Source organism: Neolamprologus multifasciatus, chromosome 6 (assembly GCF_963576455.1).
Source record: "Neolamprologus multifasciatus chromosome 6, fNeoMul1.2, whole genome shotgun sequence".
NCBI classification, from domain to species: domain Eukaryota; kingdom Metazoa; phylum Chordata; class Actinopteri; order Cichliformes; family Cichlidae; genus Neolamprologus; species Neolamprologus multifasciatus.
Window position 1 is genome coordinate 19,286,354 of NC_140444.1, and position 16,195 is coordinate 19,302,548.

The 16,195-nt window shown below is 40.3% G+C and overlaps 1 protein-coding gene across 1 annotated transcript in view; it reads left to right on the forward strand.

The window, feature by feature from the left end:
* Nucleotides 1-13,622, forward strand: part of zcchc7 (zinc finger, CCHC domain containing 7) — a 53,738-nt gene extending 40,116 nt beyond the window's left edge. The window contains exons 8-10 of the mRNA XM_085163074.1: nt 8,302-8,397; nt 9,388-9,505; nt 11,708-13,622. Coding sequence (XP_085019200.1) covers nt 8,302-8,397; nt 9,388-9,505; nt 11,708-12,312 — 819 coding nt within the window. The 3' untranslated portion in view covers nt 12,313-13,622. The remainder of the gene's footprint in view (nt 1-8,301; nt 8,398-9,387; nt 9,506-11,707) is intronic.
* The last annotated feature ends 2,573 nt before the right edge of the window (nt 13,623-16,195 follow it).

Below are 16,195 nucleotides of genomic sequence, written 5' to 3' on the forward strand. Positions count from 1 at the left end.
GACCCCAGTAGTGGTCTGATGTTTTGGCTGGTTTCTGTGGGGTTTATGACTTTTGTTTATATGACCGTTTAGAAATAAATATATTTACTGGATATTTAGAGGTAAATGGTAGATAATGTGTGTAATCTGATTTTTAAGAATGAATGGACAGAAAAGAAACATGGCTAAACTTTAGCTGTTATTCTGGTTTGAATTTATAAACATTTGTATTATTTCAGTGCAGTATCACAAATGTTTTATTGCAGTAATATTAAATACAATGCAGAATGATCAAATCCTGGTGTTATTTTACAGTGAACACATGTAGATATTGTATTTGATTTTGTACGGAATTAAATTGCTGTCTGCGTTCACACAATTATTAAGTGGTATTGTTTGCTGACCTCTCTCTGTGATTGGCACACCATCTTCACTTTCATAAAAGTAAATGTTTTAGTGCTCTGAGTGTCCAAATGAGACAGATTAAGCAAAGGCATTAAGAGAAGATTGTCCTGATGCCCACACCAGCTGCGTTAAAGACAAATGAACAACTCTCCTATCGAAGTCCTACTTCTGCGCTGAGATCAGCCTTGGGCTTTTCTGTACACTGTGAAGATAGAGCGCCATTCAGTGGTCAAACAGGCAACTGCACTCCCATACGGATGCAGGGGAGGGATTTTAAGCCAGATCTTTTCAGGAGGTTAACATCAAAAGTATTTTTACCCAGCATAACAGAACATGTATGGACTTGTGTGTGTTTAATTTCACAAGTAGTCTACACACATTGAACATCTCTGAACCCCCCCCCCCCCCCCCCCCCCCCCCCCCGCCCCTCTTGCCCACCTAAAAAAGAAATGAAACCAACAAATACAACATGAAACATACAAACAAAAAAATGATGTTGCCTTGGAGGATCAGAGGTAAACACAAATAAAAGTGTGTTTGTTGTTAATTCTACTTTTGGACATCTTTTTTTTTTTTTTTTTTTTGAAAAACCAACACTCAACCAACCAAAAGAATAAATATTCAGGGGGACAGCACAGACAATGGCAGAAGCATAAATGATACCACGAGGCAGTACATGGATATGGGAACAGAAAAGAAGGCAGAAGAGCTTAAAAATCAGACACTTAGGAAACAGTAAGACATTATATGAAAGTTACAGCATACTCAGCCAAAGGTGCTGCTGTTAAAAGTCTAATTGAACCAGTGTAGGCTGTAAGTTTGCATGGAGAAATGGTTTTATATGAATGAACACTTAACCGTCACTCAGACAAAACTTAATTAAAATCGCACTCTTTCCTGCAGTAATAATATACCAACATTAAGTCTTCTCACAGGTTTAAGTTTGATCTTTATTCCACTTTTTGGTCTGTCCTTCCTTCTGTTTGGCTGACCACTCTTTTTTTTTTTTTTCTCACAAGAATGTCCTCAATTCAAAGTGTGCTCTGTAAAAACCCTTTAAATCCACATCTATTCAGTGAGCTGTTTTTGCTGTCTCATCATTGTACAGTACAGACTGTCCAGTCTTCTCACCTCGCCGTGTCAAAAAGGCCTCAACTCTTTATTCTCCCTCAGACTGAAGCGCTAACAGCACCGGAGGAAGGGGAAGGTGTTTGTGAAAGGAAATGGCTTTTGTGTGTCTTCAGTAGTCAGACGGGTAGCACAGTTAATAAAGCAGCACAGGGCAACTTATAACAATCTAACTTCAGATGATTTATTTTAATTTCAGTTTCTCACGTCATCAGCATATTGTCATTTATAATAATCAGTTGTTTCGATTGTTTCAGTCATTATTAAGGAATCATGTTAGAATTTATTGGTACGAGTCCCAGTTTCTGTTTTATGTCATGTTAAACTGATTGTATTTGAATCACATGTTGCTGATCAAAGAAACAAGTATTTTAAAAACAATATCCTATACTCAGATTTTTCTAAAATCATCAGATTTCTGAAAGGAAAAAGACAAATTAATTATTAAGCAACATTTAGCTGTATGACAAATCATCACCTTGTACCAAACTTGCAAGAACAAAGAGTGTTTAACCCTCAATGGCATTATGTTGTTTGTTATTACACTGTAATTACATTGTCACTTAAATTTTTACAGAATTGATTGAAATTAATAAATATATATATTAATTTAGATTAACAACGCTGAAAGCAACAACTCTTTCAGGAACCAAATCCATATGTTCCAGCGACTACGAAGACTAATATCATTTTTTATAAATATTTAAATTGAAATAACTTTATCAAATGTGTGAAGAACTGTATTTGGTTGTTTGAAGCCAAATTTTGATCAAATTTATTTAGTAAACCTGCATTTTTTTAGTTCATTCCCTCATGGCGACATTATGCAGACAAACTAGTTCTGCTTGTTTGGGGTTTTTAGGTGCTTCCCTTCCCAAAATACTTTGTTCAAACTACAAACAAAGGCTTAGAGGTCCTCATCAAAGCTTGCACACACTTTGCTATCCTCAGTAAGAAGACCAGGGACTCTGTATTTTGGAGTTTATTAGTATTTGGTAAAAGTGTCTTTAGATAATCTACTGGATGCACATGCAGGACCATAGGAATGTAAACAAATGCACATGTTCACGCACACACTCACACACAGGTGCAGTGTTATCAGAGGTCTTGCAGGCTTGCAGGTCATTGTGAATTTCCGCTTAGCTGGATGGTGTCGATTTGTGTGTGTGTGTGTGTGTGTGTGTGTGTGTGTGTGTGTGTGTGTAGCTGGCTGAGAATGTGAAATTAGGATTTGAAATACTGACCAGAGCATAAAAGACGCGGTCCATCTGTATGTAGTATATCTAAATCCGTGTCTCTCATGTCCATACATGTTGTCTATGGGTCCTATATTTAATTAAAACACAGCCTCACGCTGGCCACGGAAGAAAAGAAGCCTCTCTACTCAGCAGTGAGCACTAAGAAAAGAAATTGTACAACTTGGTTTTGAATAGATTAGCTTGTATCCCCTGTTCTGCCTTCCACGGTGTGACCAGATTACCGCCACTTGCTGCCCCAAAAGGGGGGTTCTCTCCAGAGGTGGCAACCCACCGCCTCCCAGCTCTGCATCACATTATCGTTACATTCCAGGAGCATTTTTTTTTTCCTCTCTAAAGAAAAAAATCCGGACTCGTACTGATTGTCTACAAACTGATTGACCAACTGACAGGAAGAGATAGGAAGAGCCTCTGGGAATTGCACTGTGTGAGTGTGAGTCCTCACCGGGTGCGGGGTTAGGGTTTCGGTCTTTGTGAACTGAGAGACACAAAGAGGGCAGGAATCACATCTGGTTATTTGGAGGATCCACTTCCTCCTCCTCATTCATGGCCTACCTAACTGCAAACATGCCTACCTCCACCTTCAGCAGTCTCCTTAAGCAGATGGATTTTTGTCAATCCTGTTGATGAGTGACAGTAAACACGGTTTATATGCATTTTTTTTTTTTAATTATTCCATAACAAAAGGAGGATTAATGGTTAGGTCTGCAGTTCATTCATTGCATCCTGTCTGGGAAGATGTACACCTTACAGCCATTTCATCTCTCTGATTCACAACAGTCTAATTAATCCTCCCTGTTAACCTAATATGTACATAGTGGTATGTTGCGTGCACACACACACACACACACACACACACACACACACACACACACACACACACACACCACAAGGCTCTGTTTGTTTTGGTATGAGCCCAGTAGTCTTGTGTTGTGAGGCTGCTCTCTATGATAAAGCATGCAGAGTTGGTCCCCTGTGGGTCCAGTAACATATGCAAACCTCTCCCTATTGCTGCAATAACATATGCAAAACAGCGCTGCTGGCCCCGGCCCCTACGCTCCCACCACCCGTTACTTTTCAGATCCCGCCCCGTTCTCCTCTTACACACACACAAGCCTGTTTGCTTCTCGGATTTTGTTTGATAACTGTGTGTGTGTCTCAGTGTGTGTGTGTCTCAGTGTGTGTGTGTGTGTGTGTGTTCCTTCAGATTTTAGTCTGTAACAGTCTGAGCTTTGTGTTGGCCGAAGGATTATCACAGCTTTGCCACCAGCAGCTAAGGCAAGGAGCAGAGGCGAGCAGGGCTTAGAGAGACACGGTGTATGTGTTGGGACAACTGTGGGAAAACACATTTGTGTGTGTGACAGGGAGAGAGTGCTCATGTATCTGTGCGTGCATGCATGAGAGGCCACGGATGGTTGGTTGTCTATGTCCACACAGTGGAGCCCTCAGGACCTTCTCAAATACCCTCGTACAAACTAACACACACACAAAAACTAAACCAATGCGTCATTCCTCTTTCCAGTTTCAGTCCTTTTTTTTAATTTTAGGTCAGGCTGGCTTTATGCTTTATGTGTGTGATCAGAAGCTCTTTAGGTATCAAGGGAGTCTCTCCTGTTGTGTCTGATGCTGAAAGTCTCTTCTAATGCTTGTAAGCAAGTTTATGAAGAGACATGGACATTCTCAGGGTCTTTTGGGAAATGTTTAGGTAAAGCAGAAAATGGTAACAAGTTCTTCTGTCAGTGGCAGTGGAGATTCTCAGATGGATGAGTTGAGTAATGGGACAAACACACACACTTGATAAAGGAGCTCAGAAGGCAGAGCAGGGCATCTGCCAATTGGAAGGTTTGTGGTTCAATCCCTGTCTGTTCCAGTCTTCATGCCATTGTGTCCTTGGGCAAGACACTGAACCTCGAGTTGCTGTCTGTAAAATGACACTCGAGTGTAAATGTGTGTGATTGTTAGATAGAAAGCACTTGGCTGCAGAAAAAAGCTTGTGCGAATGTGTTATGTTGTATAAAGCACTTTGAGTGCTTGGATGGAGTAGAAAATGCACTATATAAGAACCAGTGTATTTTCTATTTAAAAACAAAAAGATGATTTCCTGCAGTATGTGCCTATTTACCTAGAGAACTGGGTCACTCTAACTTTTTTGACTGCTAAAAAATATAAAAGGAAAAAAAAATCACTCTGTAGGTGAACGAAAATGCATAAATACTGAAAAAAATCAGACTTTGCATCGGCAAAGATTCCATTTTCTAATTAAATCTTTTCAAATTAGCTACATAGTTTTTCTTTTCTTGAGGTTGCATGAAAATACCTTACTGTGAGTACTGATCACTGTGTATCACAGCTAGGGATGGGTACCGGTATCCGGTGCCATGATGGCACTGGTTCTGTCATAAACGGTAGTAACCAGACCGAAACGCAGCGCACATTTCGGTGCTTTATTTCGGTGCTTTTTTTTTTCCTGAGCTGTGATACACTTTAGATTCTAGCCAATCATTTTACGTTTCCGAGTATAGTAGGCGGGTCCAGGTACGTACGTTCTTTTAGAGCAGAGCTACAGATTAAAAATGCCCAAGTTGAAGTGGTCAAAAGTCTGGCTGTAAAAGATGCAAACTCAGCAGCCTGCAACAAGTGCTTTAAGCTGATACTGTGATACTGTCAAAGGAGGTAACACCTCAAATTTGATGAAACACCTGGCGACGCATAACGTTTTTTTTTAAAGCCGAGAAATGCGCCGTATTTGATAGCTTGCTGCGAGACCTCACACCGTGCACATCTACTGCGGGTGTGGTGCCTGTTATCGGACCCGAAGTTTGCAGCATCCCTCAAAAACCCGAAGAGGTTATTAAATTAATGCATGTAAGGTGAACTAGCAAACACCATCATAGCTACATGCGGCTGTCTTCTTGTTTGATGGCAGATACTCCCTTCACCCTGGCCAAAAAGGCTAAAATGACCAAAGAAAAAGTGGGAAACAGCTAAACATGAGAGGTTTTTGGACAAAGTTTGTGTTTTTTCCATTGTTTAAGCACTGCTTCCAGCCAAGAATGATACCATATATGCCCCATAGCTGCAGAAAAGGCTAACATTGTTATCTTTTTACAAAAAAACAGCTGAACATGAGAGGTTTTTGGACCAATTTTGTGTTCTCCATTCTTTAAGCACCGGTTTGAACACCGTTTAAGCACCGGCACCGTTTCAAAAGTACCGGTTTGGCACCGGTATCGGATAAAACCTAAACGATACCCATCCTTAATCACAGCCGATGGTCCCAATCTTTAATTCAGGTGTTTTCAGTCCCATTGCCACAGGTGTATAAAATCAAGCACCTAGCTGTGTAATCAGCCTTTATAAACACTTTTGTAAGAATGGGTCCTTCTAAAGAGCTCACTGACTTTGCGTTTTGTCCTGTGATTGGATGCCACCACTGCAGCAGGTTAGTCTGTTACATTCATTCCCTCCTACATGTTTCCCAATTAGCTATAAGTCATATTTTTGAAAGTGTTTAGGAATCTCTGAAATGATCTGGCTGAACATGTAAAGTTACAGAGCAGTATCAGCAAGTGCCGAGGCGAATAGTGTGTAAAAGTCTAAATGTCCTCTGGTGTTAACATCAGCACAAAAACGGTGTTCCGACAGCTTCATGGGTTACCATGACTGAGCAACTCCTGTAGGTGAAATGTGCAGGTGGTACATGTGCTTTTGTCCATGTAGTGTAGCATCCACTGATGACCACCACAGCCAGCTGTGTTATTCAGGTTTTGACGGAGGGGTAATTTTTTTGTTTTTTGTTTTTTATTGAAATACTTATCTTAACCCACCAACTGACAAACATTAGCAGTGCTAGCATATAATGGCTTCCCCTTATCTAAATAATGATTTTAGCTCTTTATCCAGTCCTGTTCATTATTGGTGATTATTCCACTCAATGTTGGTACATGGCATTAATACGAAGCGAGTAGACTCTCCATAGACATAATCTGTGTAACTCAAGTTAATGCCCTTCACTCGCTATGAGTGATCCAGAACTGAACACATACCGACCAACAAGGAAAACATGTTGTTTTGCATAGCCATTGATGTTGACTCCAGTTTCCCACTCAGTTTAGACTTCAGTGGAAATGTTCCTGCTGCAAATTTATACTAAAATTATGTGTCATATTAGCTGTCGCTGCACAGCCATAGCTGTCACTCCTCACTAAACCATTTAAGAAAGATTTAGAAAGGCACCAACCTGCTGTGATCCCTTAGGGCCTCACTCTGTTTAGATGCCCGTGATAGGCAGTGTGAGATCAGAACAAGGAGAGGAAATGAGTGAGGGATAAACGTTCATCCCATTAATTAATATCGGATGAGGCAGAGAACTCCTCGCATGCACACGCACATTCACACCAGGTATTCACACAACTATCACAGGTTGGTGTGAGAATAAGAGGGGGATTTCGTTTCTCTCTCTTTTTTTTTTTTTTTTCGATGTCTCTCGTGCTTTCATTCATTCTGTGTGCTGGATCAGAGTATGTGGAGATAACGCAAGCCCAAGGTCAGGGAGAGGGAGAGACAGAGGGAGACCTACAGCCAATTTACATGAAAGATGAATGGAAAGAGGGGCAGGAAGGGTGGAGGTCGGGTGGGGGGCTCGAGACGGGGGCTGTGATCTCCTTGGGGTGCACGTGTGTGTGTGTGTGTGTGAGAGAGAGAGTTTGTGCTTGCGAGAGGTCTGTGATCTCCTGGCCTTTGTGATGGAGATGGGCCCGGCAGGCCTGACCCGATAATGACGCGACGCTCTAATAGCATTCATCCTTTCTGCCGCAAAACTACTCAAGCGGAAAAGAGAGGGAGAGAGAGGGGAAAAGTGTGAGGTGTAGATGTGGGTTTGCAGGGGTGTGTACGGAGGAGAGGGTGAAGCGGGAGGGGAGGGGGAGGTTACCTAAGCCATGTTTAAGAAATGACGTGGGGTGCAAATCATTTGTAATCTCGGAATCAGGGATGAGAGAGAGGGAGGGGGCAATTTCTGCGCAGTTTTGTGGTTGTGTGTTTTGGGGAATAGCATTAGGTGTGTGTATGTGTGTTTGTGTGTGTGTGTGTGTGTGTAACATTAGCAGTAAATGCACTCTGCCTGTGTCTCCTCTCTCTCTCTTTATCAGTGTATATTAGCTGTGGGCGCTGGAGCATGGAAGGCTTTCAGAACACTGGCCCATAGGGGACGGGACCCCATGTCCAACAAACACTCACACACACACAGTCTGACACACACAAACACACACAGTTACTTATCATACAGGGTCATTACAGGCCTCTAACTATACCTTGGAAATCAGTGGTTTATATCAGCGCCCCATATTCTCTGTACAATACACTGCAGTCCGCTTCATTGAGAGCATGGGAATGATGGCAGAGGAGAGGGAGAATGAGACAGAAATGGGAGGTTAAGCCACCATTTTATTGTGTCCATCGTGTTTATCGGGGGGGATCCGATTTTGGTTTTTATTTAAAAATATATTTTTGATTTTTTTTTTTTTTTTAACAGACTAAGCATGGCCCTCTTGTGAAGCAGCAACCAAAGCGCATCAGTCAGTCTCATGCCTACTGCTACAACTGCTCACAGAAGGGACACTTTGGCCATGTAAGTAACCCTCACTGTCTTTCTTTAGTCCAAGTGTACGCTGAATTGCCTGTTATATTACGTGTGTAGGTATTTGCCGTTTTGTATACGTCTTTCTGGCCTATACACCAAAAGAATAAAGCCCAAAGTGGAAGCAGATTCTTTAAAACAAAAAGAAACAATATTTTCTTTAAGGGATGTATTTAATTGTAAGTACTTTTATTATTTTATTAAATAATTCTTTACTACTATTGTTAGGTCCAGTACTGCCTGACTGAGAAAAATCACAAAATGATCTCATAATTTCAGTTTACGCAGCAGTTTGAGTCAGCAAGTTGAAATTTTGAACTAATAGCTTAAAACTTCAGCTTGGCTCTTGACTGGCAATTTTTATGTTTTTTGTGTGTGTTTTTTTTCCATTGTAGAAACAAGCTTCCATGACCCATTTGAACCAGGAACAACCCTGAAATTCTTCCAGCTTCTGTGTTAAATAAAAATAAATAAATTCTAAGAGTTCTTATTATTTGTATTCTAAAATTTCATAAACGCTAAGCTAAAATATCAAGTCATCAATAGCTTGCTGCAGAGTCGTCACATGAAGTTAAAGATAAATTTTTTGCAGCTATTAGCTATGTTGAGAGGTTAATTTATACTTAAAAGGCTATGCCAACTTTATTATAAGGCTCAAATAGCAGCTCCATACAGATGTTTCTGGTCAAAATGGACTTTTTTGACAGCGGGTAAGGAAACAAACATACAGACAGAGATTATTATAGTAAGATATAACCTCCTACAGGTTTTTGTAATCAACAGTGTATTTCACATCCAACATCTTCAGGTTTACTCATCAGGTTCCGCATGTGCAGAGTTGTTTTTTGTACAGACTCTAAAAGTAACATAATCAGCGGGATTTCTGTAGGACTGGATTTGACCTCATGTGCTGCGTTTTTATTATGTCATTTTAAATATATTGCAGGCCTTTTAATTCTGTGTCTTGTGTGTTTTCCACAGGCATGTGTAAGACAGAGGATGTTCAGTGGAGTGCATCCCACAACCTCATTGATTAACCACTATGACACTGTGGAAGACATAAGCCGCAGACAACACAGGATAAAGATCAGGGCTAAAGGTAAATCACATAAAGAAATAGGCCAGTAAATATCTATCCTTTTTATGGCTGCAGCTATTATTCATTTTTAGGCTAAGGCCTCTTAGTAGTGTGTCTTGGTCTAGGTACAGTACTAAGCTTTCCTCCATGGGCTAAAATCCTTGGGCTATATGCTTAAAAGCCTGGTCTGTGCCAGGACACCAACTAATATAAATAAACTCTACCAATTCTGCCAAGAAGAGTGGGCAAGTGTGCAGCCGGAATTATACCAGAACCTTGCTGATGGCCACCAAAAGCATCTGAATGAAATTCAAAATTGTGCACATGCTTCTTGTTTTTGTTTTTTAAGTCATTAAATGGTAAATGGCCTGTATTTGTATAGCGCTTTACTAGTCCCTAAGGACTCCAAAGCGCTTTACATATTCAGTCATCCACCCATTCACACACACATTCACACACTGGTGATGGCAAGCTACATTGTAGCCACAGCCACCCTGGGGCGCACTGACAGTGGCGAGGCTGCCGGACACTGGCGCCACCGGGCCCTCTGACCACCACCAGTAGGCAACGGGTGAAGTGTCTTGCCCAAGGACACAACGACCGAGACTGTCGGAGCCGGGGCTCGAACCGGCAGCCTTCCGATTACAAGAGGAACTGCCAACTCTTGAGCCAGGATTGCCCCACAGCATTAGTGACCTAAGACAATAGTACCTCATATATGATAAATATATTAAGAACACCATGCAGAAGCAAAAAAAAAAAAAGTTAAGAAATACAAAGAAAGCCTATTTGAAAATGTTACTAATAAAACAATGTTATAGTTGGTTACTATGAGGGAATGGGTTCATTTCTACTGAGAGCCAAATGGTTCAAATGTTTTCTGCTATAACGCCATCATGGAGGTAATTACTCGTGATCAAGATGCACTTAAGGAAAATGTCAATCTAATTTTTTTTAATTACTTTGGGAGAACATCAGGTGAATTTGAGCAGCTCAATGACATTTTCCCTCATTTTCCTTTTTGTCTGAAGACTCACAACAAAACTGTGCTACGCAAAGATTTTCTTTCCCAAAAAACTGCGGTGAAAGATAAAATCAGGATGAAAAAGTGAGAACGAGGAATACGCTTTTATGAAATTCTGGGGCTATGCTTATAAACGTGTTATAATGGAAAAACATCAGCAGCATAAACCTGATGTGACATTCACAGATTGATAAATATCACTGCCATCAGCAAATGACATTTTTAAGCTGAGGGGCTGACATCAGTAAAATGGTAAAATGGTAAATGGCCTGTATTTATATAGCGCTTTACTAGTCCCTAAGGACCCCAAAGCGCTTTACACATCCAGTCATTCACCCATTCACACACTGGTGATGGTAAGCTACAAGACAAACTGCCAACTTTTGAGCCAAGATTGCCCCACAGCATTAGTGACCTATGCTGTGCAATCATTCCCCCTGAAAAAAGAACTGTTCAAAGCAATAATTAAAACCTGTTCAGAGTGTAAACCGTAGTGTTGCACAGTTGCATATGAGAAAACCGTGTTTGGGAAAAAACTAAACACAACATATCAGCAGAAACACCTCACACCATCTGTTAAGCACATTGGTGGAGGCGTGAAAATTTGTGCTTGTTTTGCATCCACTGAAGTCTACTGTGAACTCCTCTGTATACCAAAGTATTGTAGAGGCTTGGCTGAAAACAGAACAGTGATTAAAGCACAGCAGGAAAATGAAGAGAATCATGGTGATGCAGTGACTGAGTCAAAGTCCAAACCTCAGCCTGTGTCTGTGCTCAGCAATCATTTGGCGAAGAGAACTGTGCACAAACAAGTGCCTGCAGACTGAAGCAACATTGTAAAGAAGGGGGGGGGAATTCCTCCACAATCATGTCAGAGACTGACAAAGTCGTGCAAAAAAATTACTTTTGTCAACCTTTTGCTCCTAAAAGTTGTTTCATAACCTATTCAGTCCTTGGGAGTACTTAGCTCTTCAAACTCCGCTTCAGCATTTTGGCTTCGCTTTGTTAAACAGATATTAGTCATGTGAGGTTGTAGTTAAATGCTTTTAGAACCTGTTAAGGACCAAATTAATATTTTATGTCTTGGCACATAAGAGTTTTTATCCATCTGACTTTGTTTTTACAATCATAAGAGAAAAAGATGATAATCATCGAATCAAATCAGATCCAATTAATTATTTTTGTTTTTCTTTCCCCAGAACTAAAGAAAAATGGCTGTTTTCAATCTTTTTCTGAGGCCCTTCTCACACCAGGACCCCCAAAGAAGAAACGGAAGATCAGCTTTCATAAAACCAACCACCAGTCCAACCATACCCCTCGGCATACTCCTAACAACCACAATCCCAGGCCCAGCCATTTATTTTTTAATGATAACGACTTAAGTGCTGCAACACCCAAAACAAAAAAGTTTAATAAGTACAAACAACAGGAAAGTGTAGGCAATGTTAAACCATGGAAACCTAAGAGACCTGTACCCACCTCGAGAAACCCACTGCCAGCCGCTAAACCAATTTTCGATGAAGCAGAAGACTTTCCCAGAGGGGGAGGGATGGGAGAGAACAGGAAGAAGAGGAGTAAGAAGAAGAAAATGAACCATGTCCCTTCAGCACAGCCAGGGGGACACACAGAGAAAAGACCTAATCCTCTCTTTGGCTCTGTTGGAGGAAAGGTGCATGGGCCTAAAGCAAAGCAAGAGAAGAGGAAAAATCAAGCCCCCGCGACTGTTGACAAAAAAACTGGTGCGCAGATGTACCCTGCAGACGATAATCTGTTCTTCATTAAACAAAGAAAGCGCAGAAGATAGCATCCGTTTGTGTGAGGTTCCAATGTCAGAGTCTGTCAGGGCGCTGATCTCTAAAAGTAAAAGTTAAGACCGTGACTTTTAGGGGCGTGTCGCACGTTTCGTTAACTCAGGTCTCGACATAAATACCTGAAATTATTGTGGCTTTAAGGGCCTTCATGGGACCTTTTCACAAAATATTTTAACAACAGTCAAGAGTTAGGTGATGTGTATGATTTTTGGAAATATTAAAAGCTGCTTCATTTAGTTGCTTCACCTCCAGGGTCCTGATTTTGTTCACAGGGGCTTGAAGTCACATTGTGATGCTTGAACAGAGCAGCATCTTTAATCTTGTTAATAACAACTTAAAACGAGTCAGAACGCTGAAGCTGTTTATTGACTTTCCCCATGTGGTCAGTGTGAGAATACAGCTGTCCCCAGATTTAAACAGGAAGTGGCCCTATGTTTGGAAATTGACAATGTATAAACAGCAGTTTACAATTTAGTTAGTCCAGTAAGTCACAGTTCTGTGGATTTTTAATGAAAAAGGATCATGGCCTTAAAGGAATCTGAATAATATTTGCATAAAACCAAAAAGGTTTACTAAAACAGTTTCAGGAGTAATGGTGACTTAAAATTTATTTCTTCCCATTGGTTCCATCGTGTTGCAAAAGTCTCATTTTAAAAAAAGAAAATTAAAAAATATTTGCAAGTTCAATAAGCTGATTTCCCTGTGCTTCTGCTTTGAAAGTAGTTTTTTAATGTTGCTGCTGCTCTTGGAACCAGAAGCCAGTGTATATTTAAACACATGTTTGTGACTAATTTCATTTTCAATTTTAACTGAAGGGTAAACTGCTGCTCTTTTCTGTAACCAACCCATGCGCTTGTAATTTTTCTGTATTTATGAGCACTAATGCATCTGTTACATACAGACTAATAGAGCAGTGATGAAAAATCAGCAGACGCCTATTTAACCCTGATCCTCTGTCATTTGATGTTGGAGAACTCTGTCAAACCTGAAAAAGATCGCTTCAGTCAGAAGTATTTCTTGTATTTATTGAAGGTGATCACTTTCAGTAATGTTTTCTTGTAAGCGGACAAGTGGACTCAAACCACTGGTCCCAGATAACATGCATCACTAACATGTGGCCCCAACAGTGTTGATAATTTAAAATCAGTTGTATGCGGTCTTATTTGTTATTGTCGTAGCTAAATGAAACCCTGAAATAGGAAATCGTGTGAAGTGATTCCTTTGTAATATGACCACTGGTTATCCAAAGTGTCTGAGGAAAAATAAAACTTGAATCTCTTCTGTGATTGAGGAAGAAAGCTTGGATTGCTTATGCGCTCACAGTTCTTTTTTCTTATCTTCAGTGTCATTGTTATTCAATACAATTCATAGCACTTGGCTCGGGTTGATAAATGTCATAGTGGAGGTTGATGGATGAATTTTAATTTTCCCTATGCTGGGGAAAAAATAATTTGTGATCTATAACAATGAGTCGCAAACTATTTGTTAAAAACCCTAAGTGGCCTACTGTTGACATTTTGATTGAGGTCCAGTCTTTCCACAGACTAAGCAACAGTTTTTCTTTACTATTTATCTGCTGTGTAGCCTTGTGCTTTCATGATTTCATGTTTTCAAACGATCAGCTAGTCAATTTTATCTTTATTTTTGTGATTTATTAAAGGCATGAGATAAAAGTACACTGAAGACTGTCAACTGCAGCAGAAGATAGCTATATGAAAGTGCCATTTTTGTACATGATAAGAGGAATGAACTCGGTGATCGATGCTTCCAGTATGCATTATGGAGCCTAGTGCTCTGTGAAGGGCGGTAAAGATCGGTAGATGCTGTCACTTCTCCTTAATTTGGCTTCGGTCAGTGAACCCAGACAAACTACAGAGCCAGCTGGTGGAGAGGTTTGAATGTACTTGCCTGTGTTATCAGACATGAGAACTGAAAGATTAAAACTACACTCACACTGGGTCAGAGTGATCCAAACTTACTGTTCTAAACAAGTTAAACTCTTACACAGCTTTGACCTTTAATTGGCTCTTAAAAACATGCTTCCATTCCTCAGATGAAAGTCACCAGCTCTGACTTTCATCTGAGGAATCACAGTATAAAAACATTCACTGATAATCATCTTCATATTTCAATCTTTCAATTTATTTACTTTAGGATATACTTTATATCCTCTGCTGGTCTTTACTGACAGAACAGAAATGCTGATGAAGCTTTAAAAGGACACAGGGCTGCAAATGGAATTTTTTTTTTTTTTTTTAATTTATTATTTCTGATCAAATAGTCTCATTTGCCACAGGGCTTCTGTCCCACTCTTGGTGTGAAATAGGGGGAGGTCCAACAAAGGTCTGACACAGGGGGCCTTTCTCAATATGCGTACTCGTGATACGTCATCAGTCGGAGACCAAGTACTGTTCCAATTTTTTTTTTTTTTTTTTTATAAACTTTATTCGAAGTACGCATCAAGCCGAGAACGCGAAAAAGTCCCGGATGTGTTCTCGCTCCGCCCGTTTTATCGAGCATGCATCGGTGGTGACTTGCAGCTACCCGATCCGTACCGGAAACCCGATCGGTACCCCGCATGCGCGAAAGATGTCTACTTCCGGTCGTAGCGTTTTATGATAGTTATGGGTCAGAGTATCTGTTAAGATGTTAAGAATAATAAGTATATCTTAAAATGTTTGCAATAATGAAGCATTTCAGTACAATGTAGACAAAAACGAAAAATAAAAAGATAGTTACGGATCGGGACTCCCCGATCCTTACTGCGCATGTGCGAAGTCGGACGTACAAATCGGGTCTACCCGATCCGTAACGCGCATGTGCAGGGGTTTTCTTCTTCCTCTGTTCGTTTAATAGCAGTTTACTCCCCAGTGTACGAGGATACTGCCACCTGCTGACTGAGCGAATGAACCCTATTGTAAACTGAATTAGCGTCATTACAAACGTGTGTTTAATTTGATTTAGTGATAATCGAGTGTGTTTATGCTTGTCTGTGTGGAGAGGATTGTTGGAATAGTGATGATGATGTCCGCTATCACTGTCAGTTGTCAGTAAACACTTCATCCGGCTGCTGAATCTTCACGTAACATATTACAAAGTCTGTATTATTAACTCTGTAATTAGGCGCCATTCTTCTTATTTTACGGCGCTGTTATTCAATCGGGGGACGCTCTCTGTTGAGGAGAAAAGCATGAATTTGTTTGTATACGGATTATCCATTGTTTAAATGTCCCGGTAGTCGGAAAGGAGGCAGAGCTGCTGAGAAATGCTAGGAGCTAACTGGGCGCTAACCGTATCATTCAAATATATTGAATGTCGCAATGTTGGCAAAGAGAGGAAGTGACGTGAGATTTGCGCATGCGGGGAACCGATCGGGTTTCCGGTACGGATCGGGTAGTGACACCCTCAAATGAGTCCTTAATTTCCCTGAATTTTAAGGACGTGGATACGGAAGCGTAGAGCTGCCACCCAGGCAAAAGAAAAATACAAGTGTATCACGTTATAACGTGAAAAGTTTATTGTTCTAACAAGATACTTTTCCTGTTTGTACAATATACTATCATGTTTGTACAATATACTTTTCACGTTTGAACAACATAATATCACGTTCGTACAATATAATTATCACGTTCGTACAATATAATTATCACGTTCGTACAATATAATTATCACGTTCGTACAATATAAATATATTGTACGAACGTGATAATTATGTATATTGTAATAACGTGATATTATGTTGTTCAAACGTGAAAAGTATATTGTACAAACATGATAGTATATTGTACAAACAGGAAAAGTATCTTGTTAGAACAATAAACTTTTCACGTTATAACGTGATACACTTGTATTTTTCTTTTGCCTGGGTGGCAGCTC